This window comes from Corythoichthys intestinalis, chromosome 8, assembly GCF_030265065.1.
Source record: "Corythoichthys intestinalis isolate RoL2023-P3 chromosome 8, ASM3026506v1, whole genome shotgun sequence".
NCBI lineage: Eukaryota > Metazoa > Chordata > Actinopteri > Syngnathiformes > Syngnathidae > Corythoichthys > Corythoichthys intestinalis.
In genome coordinates this window covers 47712831-47726133 of record NC_080402.1, presented here as the reverse complement: position 1 = coordinate 47726133, position 13303 = coordinate 47712831, and the positions used below count along the sequence as shown (strand labels likewise).

General features: G+C 39.9%; 1 protein-coding gene across 1 annotated transcript in view; it reads right to left on the bottom strand.

Annotated features, from left to right (window-relative positions):
- Positions 1-13303, bottom strand: part of mad1l1 (mitotic arrest deficient 1 like 1) — a 113409-nt gene that overhangs the window by 83312 nt on the left and 16794 nt on the right. Inside the window, exons 10-11 of the mRNA XM_057842981.1 lie at positions 9572-9658; positions 7477-7621 (exon numbers count right to left, since the gene is read on the bottom strand). Of these exons, the coding sequence (XP_057698964.1) occupies positions 7477-7621; positions 9572-9658 (232 nt within the window). The remainder of the gene's footprint in view (positions 1-7476; positions 7622-9571; positions 9659-13303) is intronic.

Here is a 13303-nt window from a genome sequence, read left to right as displayed (position 1 = left end):
AACTGTAATTAGCATTTTCATTGCCTTTTTAATCAGTGCCTGCAGGTCATGACGGCCGAAAAAGAAAGCGGGGGCATGCCATAAACCTGCTGTTTTGGTTCAGATGTCTGCTTTGTGGTGGTATGAATTGAACATAATTCCATTTCTAATGTTTCACTACATGTACTATAAAGTGTGTTTCCCACCAACTAACGTGAACACACACACACACATACTGTATATATATATATATATATATATATATATATATATATATATATATATATATATATAATGGGGGTGTAACGGTACACAAAAATCTTGGTTCGGTACGTACCTCAGTTTTGAGGTCACGGTTCGGTTCATTTTCGGTACAGTAAGAAAACAAAATACAAAATATAAATGTGCTAGTTGTTTACACTTTTGTGCTTTCAACAATAGGAACATTATCCTATACAAAGCTGAAATTCTGCTAAAAAAATAGCAGGTATTTAAAGATAATAATCCAACAACAATTTGCCTTTCAGACCCCGCATATTGGTCAGCTTTCTTTCTGAAAGAAAGAAGAAAAAAAAAAGTCCTGTGCTAAAGAGAAAATCCCAACGACAAAGATTTTAACATATATTTTACAAATGAAATGCCTCAATTAATCTTTTTTTTTTTTCTTATAAACGGTTTTCAAAAGCTTTATTGGTGGATTTTCTAAAGTTAAAGCGCCACACAGAAATTAATAAATTTCATTGTGTAAGCAGGATCTGTGTATTATTATTATTTAATTACAGGTGTTTTAGCTCATTTCAATTTATTTTATTTAAATGGGCTATTATTTATTTTATTATGTGTTTACAGTTTACAAATGTTATGTAGTATTCATTTATATTGTATATTTTATGTTGTATAACTTTGGTTCCTATGTGAATATTAGTTCCTACTTGTTTTGTTGTGGTAGGAGGGTTTTGTATTGAACACGGGGCCGTGTTGGTTATCATTATAGCAGAGAAGACAGCAGTAAATCAACAAAGACAAGTCAACTGTGCCCCGAGCTACCACTCAAGAGATCTGATGGACTCAAAAAGTGGGTTACGATTGCATTTTAGTTTGAAAATCGACCAGATCCACCGCATTTTTACACAAGTGACTTCCGGTCTGCCCGATCCTAGCTACCAGTAGTAGTATTGATGCAGGAGGGTCGCGACTCGCGTCAAATAATAAACTCTGCCGTTCTTTAAGCGTGCGTCGTGTTGAGCCGCTTCTGGGACGCGTCTAACACGCGGCCGCACTGCGACTGGTGTGTATTGGCTGATTAACTTTAACGCCTGCGTTTCACTGCGTTCTCGCGGCGGCCACATTGTCGGGCCGTTGGCGTTTCTGGGTTATACTGTCTAACCGTGTTGGTCCTCATTTTAGAGAGTAGAGAAGACGGAGTAAATATACCGTAATTTTCGGACTATAAGCCGCTACTTTTTTCCCTCATTTTAGTCCAGTGCAACTTATTTGTTGATTTATTTGGGTTATAGTAGGAGTGTAACGGTAAAAAAAATCCCGGTTCGGTACGTACCTCAGTTTTGAAGTCACGGTTCAGTACAGTAAGAAAACAAAATGCAAAATATAAATGTGCTAGTTGTTTATTACACACTTTTGTGCTTTCAACAATAGGAACATTAGCCTATACAAAGCTAGAATTCTGCTCAAAAATAGAAAATACAATATTCTGAAATGTAGATATTTTGAAAAACAAAATAAAAGTTAAGACTTTTTCTTTAAAATAAATATCTGATGTGCAAAATTGAACAGTTGCAACACTGAAGTGAAGAGTTGTTCCATCTATATTCTTTTTTAATTTGAATTCCCCACTCAGAGGGCCAACCATCTTCCATTTAACCGTTACCCACGCTGCTCACTGCACTTCTGAGTGGTGCGACGGCCCTGGCTGTTTAATTGTTATCTTTTTTGAGACGGTCAGTCATCTGATCGCCACGTCCGGCAGCTGGCTGCCTCCCCTCCCAACGTGGCGTACTCTGATTGATGCCGGACGGGCTGACGACGTCACCGCCGCTGATGGGCCGACGACGTCACCGCCGCTGATGGGCCACCCGAACTAGCCGCTGTCTGACATGTATCCATTATGCAGCGCTTTGTTTACATTTGCGGCAATAACGACACTTGCTTTATGGCAGCTAATCCGATACACGGTAATACGGCTCTGGGTAATACTATTTAGGCCGTTGTTTGAGCTTGCATACCTGCGTGTGTGTTGTATTGTGCCTGAGTCTTGTTAACCGAATAAAGGCAGCGTTAACAAAAGTCATCTGACCGCTCGTCATTTTACAGTCAACACTCAGAGTTCGCAACTTCGCATTTGATAGCATACGTGCCGCGTACCTCCTCGCCAGCTGTTTGCTCGCTATTCATTCACCTGTGCATTTGATCGCTATTTTGTTACACTCCCGCTTTTTCGGTGAGGTATTTTGTGTTCATTCGTGATTGGATCGTTTTTGTTCACCACTGTAAATAAGAGCACCGCAGCAGTAGAGGTAAACTGCCGTTTTCGTTCAACCCGTTTTGTTTAGTGTAGAAGCCAGGTTAGTGGCTGTATTGTTTTTTCTTTTTTACGATCAGGGTTTACTTAGTGGGTGGGGTTCAAGTGTAGTTTCATTTTGTTTGTTGTTTTGGCCTGGGCTTACGCTGAAGCCAGCTTCTTCCGCATTTTGTATATTTTGTTCATTGCGAGTTCAACTTGTGTGAATAAATTTGTGTTCACTTGCAACTTGTGTGCGTGTCTCGTTTTATGTTACGCCCTTAGCAGCCGTCCGTGGGACGTAACAGTGGGATTATGGGAAGCATGAGCGGGCATTCCGCGCTTGCCTTAAATGCGTCAAATATTTCAACGTGATTAATTTTAAAAAATTAATTACCGCCCGTTAACGCGCTAAATTTCACAGCACTTTACATTTCGTCAGAAACTCGTTCGGTACGCCCTCGTACTGAACCGAGGACCCCGAACCGAAACGGTTCAATACAAATACATGTGCCGTTACACCCTTAGTTAATAGGTAACTCTTTGACAACGGTGTCATAAGACTACCATAAAACCGTCATAATTATGACATGATTATGACACTATTATGGCCGTTAATGAATGCTTATGACAGATGTCATTACGTATCATCTGGCAAACTATGTCACCAACACTCCATATATGTCCAGCTCGGATCTTTTGATTCTATTCAAAAGTGAGATAATTTGACGGATGACACAAAATGACATCTGTCATGATGTCATTAATGCTCATGGCAGTGTCATTTCATAACGATGATGGTCTTATGACAGTTTTATGGTGCCACTGTCAAATAAAGTTTTACCAAATACCAGAGCTAGCAATTTATGAAACAATTGGAAGAGTAACTGAAGAAATAATTAGCGCAGAACATGGATTTGGATTATTATTTAATATTTGTAGCGCTGCAATGCATGCTAGGAGGCACGGTGGACGACAACAGTGTTGACAGCAGGTGGCAGCAGAGGATGACTGTCTCCCCCAAGGGAGCAGTGATGGCCAAATGAGGCTTCTTGAAGCAATGAAGCTTTGCAGCCAATTGGTTCAAAGCTTTATGGTGGCTTATTTGGTCTTAGGACAGTCTTATGATGCCGCTGTCAAATAAAGTGTTACCGGTTAATATATTTTGGTGTAAATATCCATAATACAGTGAGGTCAGCTGCGGCTTATTGTCCAGTGCGGCTTATCTATTAACAAATGCTGTTTTCGTGTCAAATTTGGTGGGTGGCGGCTTATAGTCAGGTGCACCTTATATTCCAGAAATTACGGTAATCTACACAAAGAAACTGTAACACGATCGACTCACAGCCTCGAAAAGTAAGGGTTACATTACTTCAGAAACTCGTTCGGTACGCCTCTGTTCCCAACAGAGCACCCCGTACCGAAACGGTTCAATACAAATACATGTATCGTTACACCCTTTTATATATATACTAGGTCTGTCAAAATTATCATGTTAACGGGCGTTAATTAATTTTTTTAATTAATCACGTTAAAATATTTGACGCAATTAACGCATGCACTGAATGACCCGCTCGCATATTGCCTCAAACAGATTACAATGAGGCCGTTTATGGACATTAAGAGTGAAGAGAATGCCACCGGCCGCTTGGGGGCAGCGCCGTTCCATACTCATGTTATTTCCTCTAAACGTGGGAGAATTAGTAGTTGTGAGACGTTTATGTATTCACAATGCAATGCAAATTGTTATTTGTGCTCCACACATATTTCGGTAAGTTTTCTTTCTTTTAGTGGCAATTATGTGTCTCTTGTTGTATTTTGGGTAAGATATGTACAGATATATGTTATACAGTAAAGGCGAGTGAACACAGGCGTTCTTTGGACCGCGCCGTTTATTGGCACAAGCTTCGGCAACTCCTTCACAACAAACATAAGTATCGTTTAGTGAAAGCACAACAAAAATAATATTCCTTTCTCTCCCCCAAAAAATAATGTTCACAAAAAGAAAAGCACTTCAGTCTATAGTAATGAGGCCCTATTCTGACACACAGTTAAACAACAATGCAAAATGAACTGGCATTCCATATCAAAATAGCTATGCAAAATACACTTAAAACTTAGACTTTGGTCACTCTATTTTTATTATTGTTATTTTTATTCTTCTTATTATTATATTAACTCTACTTTTGATTGAAAATTTTACAAATTTTAATAAAACAAAAACATGAAGAGGGGTTTTAATATAAAATTACTATAACTTGTAACTATAACATTTATTGTTTAAGAACTCCAAGTCTTTCTATCCGTGGATCACTTTAACAGAAAGAATGTTAATAATGCCATTTCTGGATTTATTGTTACAATAAACAAATACAGTACTTACAGTGGGGAGAACAACTATTTGATACACTGACAATTGGCAGTGTATCAAATACTTGTTCTCCCCACTGTATGTACAGTATGTTGTATTTATATATCCGTCATGCGTCAATAATTTACAGAAAAATATGGCATATTCTAGAGATGGTTTGAATTGCGATTAATTACGATTAATTAACTTTTAAGCTGTAATTAACTCGATTAAAAATTTTAATCGTTTGACAGCCCTAATAGAGAGAGAGAGAGAGAGAGAGAGAGAGAGAGAGAGAGAGAGAGAGAGAGAGAGAGAGAGAGAGAGAGAGAGAGAGAGAGATTAAACCCCTAAACCAGTACTTCTCAAATAGTGGGGCGCGCCCCCCCAGGGGGGGCGCAGAGCAATGCCAGGGGTGGCGCGTGTGACCTCGGGGAACTTTTTTTTTTTTTTTTTTTTTGCCGTACTAGAATAAAGTGTACTTGCACATCCACTCAGTTGGTGGCAGTGGCGCTCTCATTTTCAAAGTGCACACAGTATTTTTTAAGTAAGCAAGAGCACACGGAAGAGATTCATGAAGAGCTGGAGAGCTGTGCGCCTACACCGTTTTCGAAAGCCGTTTTTCGGCCGGACTCACGCAGCGACCCACTGTCTTCTCCGGTTCTCACGTGACCGCCCGAGAAGTGCCATTTTCGGCTTGGGATCGTCACGACGACCGCCCTCACCTACGGTTCTCCCTCGGCCGCCGAGAATGCGCTTTTTTCGGGCCGTTTGCCTTTTGGCTTTGACATTTAATACAGTGGTAGACGAGGAAAGACCACGGTTTACTGTGTCTAAAAATGATTATAGCGGACAGCCGGTGTTGACAGAACACCGGAAGCCAAATCAAGTAAGAGGCCACTTAAAGACATTAGACCCCAATCTCATTGATAAGCCGCTTGGTTGTTTTTCAGCGAAAACGTGCCAAATATTGCCAACAATCCGCTTTGTCAGTGTTATATCAGTAAACCAGTGAGCACTGTTAGCATGCTCGGTGCAATATAACACCACATCATTGCAAACTGGAGGTGACACTGGGAGCAGAGAAAATAAAAACTGTTCTTCTGTCCAATGAGACTTTTTTTTTCTTCTTCTTCTATTCAGTTTGTTTTTTCGGTCAAATTTTTTTGGCATATTGTCCTCATGAGTTAATGTTTCTAATCAATTTGAATTTGTTATTATTACTGATTTTATTTTTCAGTATCCAATGGTCAAAAATGTACCTTGAGTGTATTTTTACAGTTTGGATGTGACTTTTTTTTTATTTTTTTTTTAAATTCAGGCAAATTGATGCGCGTTGTCTTTTCTGTTACAAACAAAACAATGTTAATAAAGTTATACTTTGTAAGTTGATCTGTTATTTTCCCTAATAGAAAAAAAAGGATACAATGTGAGGCAGAGGCGTACTTAAAATAGTAATATTATAGACAAATGATACTATTTACAGTGACGGCAGAGTTTGGGGGGGGGCGCGAAACATTTACGTCTTCCTAGGGGGGCGTAACAGAAAATAATTGAGAAGCACTGCCCTAAACCCTCACTCGAGGTGAGCGCATGAGAAAAATATGGCATATTCTAGAGATGGTTTGAATTGCGATTAATTACGATTAATTAATTTTTAAGCTGTAATTAACTCGATTAAAAATTTTAATCGTTTGACAGCCCTAATACAGAGAGAGAGAGAGAGAGAGAGAGAGAGAGAGAGAGAGAGAGAGAGAGAGAGAGAGAGAGAGAGAGAGAGAGAGAGAGAGAGAGAGAGAGAGAGAGAGAGAGAGAGAGAGAGAGAGAGAGAGAGAGAGAGAGAGAGAGAGAGAGGTTAAACCCCTAAACCCTCACTCGAGGTGAGAGCATGAGAGATCATAATTAAAGACTGTAAACTATAACAAACTATAACAGAGGAAGAGGATTCTGTGTTTTAGGGCATCGTTGACATTTTTAAGTATTTTATGAGATACTCCGTTTTCCTTCATGTATTGTTAAGCATAGATATAGCTTCAAATTACTAAAACCAAACTGTTCCAAAAACCCAGAATTCCTTGAAAGACATTGAAGATACTTAAGTGTTGGTGAAACTAACCAATGTTTAACTTGTAATTACTAAAGCAAAGGTCCCCAAAACGTCAATCACAAGCAACTGGGGATATCAAAGATAGTCTCATTAAAAAATAAAAAAAAAATCCATAGTTTGTCCTTGCTGTTATAAAATTTAGTGGAAGAACCAATGGTAGAGCTTCTTTCAACCACCTGACCAACCACCTCTTCGATTGAAATTCATGACAGCGAGTCAGATGTTGTCACAACACATGAAAGGCATTCAACCTTGACCGTTACTAACACACCGGCATCTTCAAATTCTTACCTCAGTGATGGTAAAATATTAGAGCAGGTGCCGATATAAGTAAACTTTAGCAAAAAACTATTTCCAGAATGTCTTCCTCCACCCAGAATGTCATATTGGGGAACTTTTCATGACACCTTAGCACAAACTACTAAGAGGGAGCTCAGACAGTGAAAGGTGAAGAGTGAATATTTAGTGCAAAAGTGTAAAGTAATCACGTACAGTATATGTGTGTGTGTGTGTGCATCACACCTTGGTAAGTAGCAAGAGCCTCTTCTGCAGCCGACGCAAAAGCACCTCCTGCGTCTCCCGCTTCTTCTGCTCCTCCAGTGTTTTGCCATGCTGTTGTGACATCTCTGCCTGTAGCTCGAGTAGCGACCGCTCCGCACTTCGAACGCTGGTAGGTAAAAGAGTAATAATAGGTGTCGTTAAATCTTCATGTCAGCAGGGCGTATTGATTAAACTCTTCAGGGTGGGACCTTAATACGCAAACATTAGGTCTTTGCCACGTGAAAGTGAATTAATAGAGTTCTATAATTATTCATCAATCTTTGCCAAAGAGCAGGGATTAAAATCTCTTGTTCTCTTCTTGGGCGTCCAGGCGTGTCCCCGCTCTTCTGCGTGGCTTTCGCGGGTTTGGTGGGGCTCGCGTGCGCTGGATGTGATTGGGCGCGCTCGGGCAGGGGGTCCCGGGGCCGGGATTGGCGATGGGGCGGCGTCGGGTCGGTTGTCAACAGGCTTACACTCACAAGGGATTCACATGATTACTGGTTCTAGATCGCAGAGCTGATTTGTGTAGACCAGGGGTGCTCAAGTCCAGTCCTCGAGAGCCCCTATCCAGCTTGTTTTCCATTTCTCCCTTCACCAACACACCTGACTCAAATAATCAGGATCATTATCAGGCTCCTGCAGAGCTTGCTGATGAGCTGATCATTTGATTCAGGTGTGTTCAAGGAGGGAGACATGGAAAACAAGCTGGATAGGGGCTCTCGAGGACCGGAATTGAGCACCCCTGGTGTAGACTCTACCCCTAACAATCACTTAGCTTATAGACTCCCCCAACCCTCCCCTTCTTAAAGTAAATGTAGTAAATGTTAAGTCTGAACATCATGAAAATAATCCACTTCATAATGGTAGGATCAATTCTATCCTTACAACAAACATATGGGAAGACAATCTAAATGACCTACATATGTGATACAAATAAGGTTGCTGTTGCTTTAAAGTTGGTGGGGACAATTTGAGCATCCTGAAAAGTTTATAGTGTTATGTCCCCACCGTCCCTATGCAAACCAACACCCTTGGTTCCGATTAATGAAGGATTTTATTGATTTGTATCATTGTTGAAATATTGATTTTCTTCCCAACATAAAAAGTAACTTAAAAGTGGTTTGTCGTACCTGAGTTTATCGTGCCAGTTATGCTGTTGCTTTCACTTTGTCAGTAAAATAAAGCTAAAAAGATATCTTATCTTTGCTTTTGGCATAGAACAATCAGTGTGTACAGAATCTTGCTTTCATATTGGACTTATCAACATAAACAAAGCGAGATGTTTTTCCTTTAATCTGAAAAGACAAATAAGTAGTAGCTTTGTCAATGTAATAAAGGCCAACTTGTCTTGCCGTCTTTTTGTCAATATAATAAATATAGCCAATTTAACGGTCAAAGTAACACATCTTCTTGCTTTCGCCTCGTCATTATAAACGAGGCAACACAGTATCTTGCCTTCACTTTGACAAGAAAACAAATGAAGTAACATATCCTGCCTTTGCTTTGACTAGCCCAACAAGTCCTCGCTGTTGCTTTGGCAAGATAAACAGACAATGCAACCTATCTTGCCTTCGCTTGCACTCTGGCACCATTAAAAAAAAAAGCATTGTAGATCAATGACGCTGTTGAAAACAAGTTGAGCGTCAAATCCTTTCAGAGATGATGTGCTGCATTGCTGTCAGGCCTGATCAATAGGACGGTAATTATATGAGAGGGAGCGAATAATTACAAGGCAAGTCCCCCTCTTGTCGCCCCTCCACCATCACCCATTCTTCTGTTTTTAATATTCCATAATGAGGCCCATACGCTGGGCAGCAAAGAAGCTTGTTAGCTAATGAAAGCTTTCAGAAGAAACATCCGCACATGGCCCTCCCCGCAGACTTTCACCTCAGCCTAAGGAGGACACTGTTAATTACGCCGACTTTCTCTTCTCTTTTCATCCCGCACACACACATTACTGTTTGCCAAGCTATCAGAATGGGGAGCAGTTTAATTAACTTGGTGACAATTAAGGAGTTGTCCGAGATACGCTCTAAAAGATGTGAGGGGGGTGAATTTGAGGAATCGTGGTGGTTACCGGCTGTTGAGTGTGTAGTTCTGCTCTTTCAGGACAATTTCCCTCTGCTGGATTTGAATCACCTCCCTTGACAGATCCTCTGGTTTCCTGCACAAATAGCAGTGAGATCAATTCAACGGCGAGCCAAACATTTTCCATATTCTCTTGCTCGGAAGCCAGCAAGGTTAAACCCTGCTTAGCCTAACCCTGGAGAACCTAGGCAATGATTGAGAAGGTCACATTGGTAAAGGGAAACGATGAGGGCGCGACCAGCGACGTATTAGCATTCAATTTAAATGGGATGCTTAAGCTGCGGGTTAACACCTGAGTGTTGAAGCAAAACCAAGAACAATAATTGAAAGCTATAGTGAGTGGAAAAAAGTGTCAAATGATACGAGGTTATGATACGTTTGTGCCTTTTCCTTGCTTGATGTCCCAAGGCCTGCTGAATACTGCTTGAAACGTCCAAACCTGATTTGGACCCTCGTAAATAAATAAATAAATGAAATGCCGACAGCTTAACCCCGCACATTGAGAGATTTAATCAATGGACCATGCGGCATCAATTGTGTTTGTATAGGGATTTTGAAGCGCCACATAGTCGAAGTGTATGCTGTATCACTTTTTATTTTTTGTACTTTTATTTTTTTTTGACAAGAGCGGGCAAAGGGTAGCACACTTGCCCCAACAGTGCTTTTGAAGCTCGGTATATGATGGAATCCTGGAATAAAGGGAGGGTACTTTGTCCGTTGAGGATCAGACGTCCATTGTGATCCAGATAGTAGGGTGTCTGCTGATGGGCGCTGGCCATTCCCAATCTATTGTGAATTTAGGACAGCGTAAGCAGAATGCTTGGAATTGGGTAAATTGTCTATCTTGTGGAGCGTCTGGGTCGGGACAGTAAATTTAAACTGGGATTGGAAATCGTTTAAGAATGTTTGGTGGGAGTAGTTTAGTCTACTTCAGCCATACAGCTATAGTTTCGGCCTTCAGGATTTTACTCGCTAGCCAAAGCAAAAGAAGTCAGCCAAACAATGAGAATTGAAAATACTTTCAAGGCACTGTTGTATTCTAATTTCAAGATACAGTTAGATGTGTGAAAGCCGTTCAATATTTGTCTCGCTGAATCTTACGTGATGGACAAAAGGTTATAAATGCCAGGTTTTTGTGTATGGGTCTAATGCTACAATTTTGTGGAAGATGCGTACAAAAAATAAAAATAAAAAGACCGAAAATTGTTGGACTTTAAGTTGCACGAAAAGAGTACATGGTTCAAATACATTTTCATTCATGATGGATTTGAAATCTCCCAAACCACCGACACGGTTGTTTGTTAGCCGCTAGCACATCTGTGGGCATCCCAATGCAAAATGTAATGGAAAGCACAAATATGATTACATATGCACTTTGAACTTGGAGCAAGTGACCTTAAAAATCAATAGGCCGACACTCGTCAAAGCACAAATCCTTGGTGCGACGTCCTTCGATCAAAATCAATAGGTGGACACTGAACAATAATTCCTTGGTGTTTGGGGGAAATCAAGTGAAATGACACAAGCACCAACTCCTGTATCTCGCCCATCTTGAGTTGTTCAGAATCAATAGAGCTCTCACTATGGACTTTGAAAGTAGCTTCACATCAGATCATGTCAAGTCAGCCGGGGCTGATGACAAATGACAAAGCTGTTGAGTTTGAAGTCAGGAGGCGGGGGCTGATTTATGCCGCTTGGCTGGGGGGTGCAGAGCGTCAGGGACCAAAGTAATCTCATGACTAAAATATGAGGCATCGTGAATCATGCGATAGAATAACTTCGCTGATTCTGTGCAGCCCCAAGCGCCAGGGATCGGCCTCAAAACAACATTCCAGTTTCAAAAATGGAGGAAAATGCAATTTATTACCTCTGCATTGCCCCTCTTTCAGAATCAGGCAACAGCTATTGGAGCAAACTATAGGAAAAAAAGAGGATATATATGGATATATTTCTTAACTTCACACTGAAATTCTCAATAAATAATGCATGAATCAGAATGATCAAATTTAGGCTTAAGCGACAGGTTGCCATTTAGCAACACAAGAGATTGCTTGGCCTTGCTAGACTGTTTACTAAACTTAAAAGCCTTATGAAATAATTTAGATTATTTTTGATATTTTAGAATATGGATAAGAATGAGACTAGAACTGATCGTTACTTGATATTTGTATATACTATAAACACGTACGATTATGAACTCACATCAAAAGGTGAATATAACCATTATCAAATGACATCAATCATTCATATAACCATTATGAAATTACATTTTTAAACATACATTTTTAAAACGGCACTTTCTTAAAAGAAAAAAAAAATCAAACATGACTTCCACAAACTCAAAAAATGCGGCTCCTGGAAAGTTTGAAGGATTAAATATTCACCAACACAAGTTTGACAAACCAATATTTATCATAACTCGAACTCATAAACATAAATGCATTAAATGGCCTTATGGGTCAATGGACAAAATAGAACGTGAGCTGGCCATTTTTTTCCAAAGCAGCCGTTTAAGGCCATAATGCACGACTCATACCGTGAAGAGCTCATGTAAGGGAATTTGGCCCAACTAAGGACAGGAAATGTTTTTTGTGATAAAAAATAAATAAAAATTTAAAAAACTATTTCATTACATAATTTCACCAAGATACTGTATTTTCCCCTCTATAAGGCGCATCGGAGTATAAGGCGCAGTAGTAGTTAGAGATGAGAATATCGGGGCACCTAACAATTCGATTACGATTACGATTCAGAGGCTATGATTCGATTATAAATCGATTATTGATGCACCCCCCCAAGCTATTATCTGCTTTTAATTTTTCATACATCAGTTAAAATAATTGTACCAAAATCCTCTCCTGCCTAAATAAAGTACTATTTCACTATCACGTTAACAGTTCAAAACAGTAACTAAAATACAAAAGTCCCCATTCTTTATCAGCAGCTTTAAACTACATTCAATTAATTTAATGTTTTGAATCAACCGTTGAAGTTGTTAAAATTGCACCCGTTTTTCCATAATTTCCCTTCTGTCTACTTTTGACATGTGAAAGTTTTAAAACTGCTTCATCATTTAAAGATAGATTCAAGTCAATATTTAGCCGATTTAGAAGTATTTTAGATTAAAAGTTAATTAGGTTCGCTGGGAAGGTTCGCGGCAACAGCCTTTCAGAGAAGTCTACTGCTTTAAGATGGTGGCCATTTACTAACGCCAGCAAGTCTGTCATTTCGCATCTAGTTCTCTTTACATGTGCCAACGTCGCCGAGTCCGTCATTAGTTTCGTCATTAGAAAGCCCTCCCGTCTCATCAGACCATAGGACATGGTTCCAGTAATCCATGTGCTTTGTTGACATGTCTTCAGCAAACTGTTTGCGGGCTTTCTTGTGTACAGTCTTCAGAACATGCTTCTTCCTGGGGTGACAGCCATGCACACCAATTTGATGTAGAGTGCGGCATATGGTCTCAGCATTAACAGGCTGACCCCCCCACCTCTTCAATCTCTGCAGCAATGCTGACAGCACTCCTGTAACGAGTCGCATGACATTTTGGAGGGAAAATGACAAGCAGTACTCAATTTGGACATTTAGGGATGCACGTAGTTCCCATGCAGTGTACCCACTTTTGTTGCCAGGGGTTTAGATAATAATGGCTATATTTTGAGCCATTTTGAGGGGAAAATAACTTTGTATCGTATCATATTTAAGAATAAGTAAATTGTTC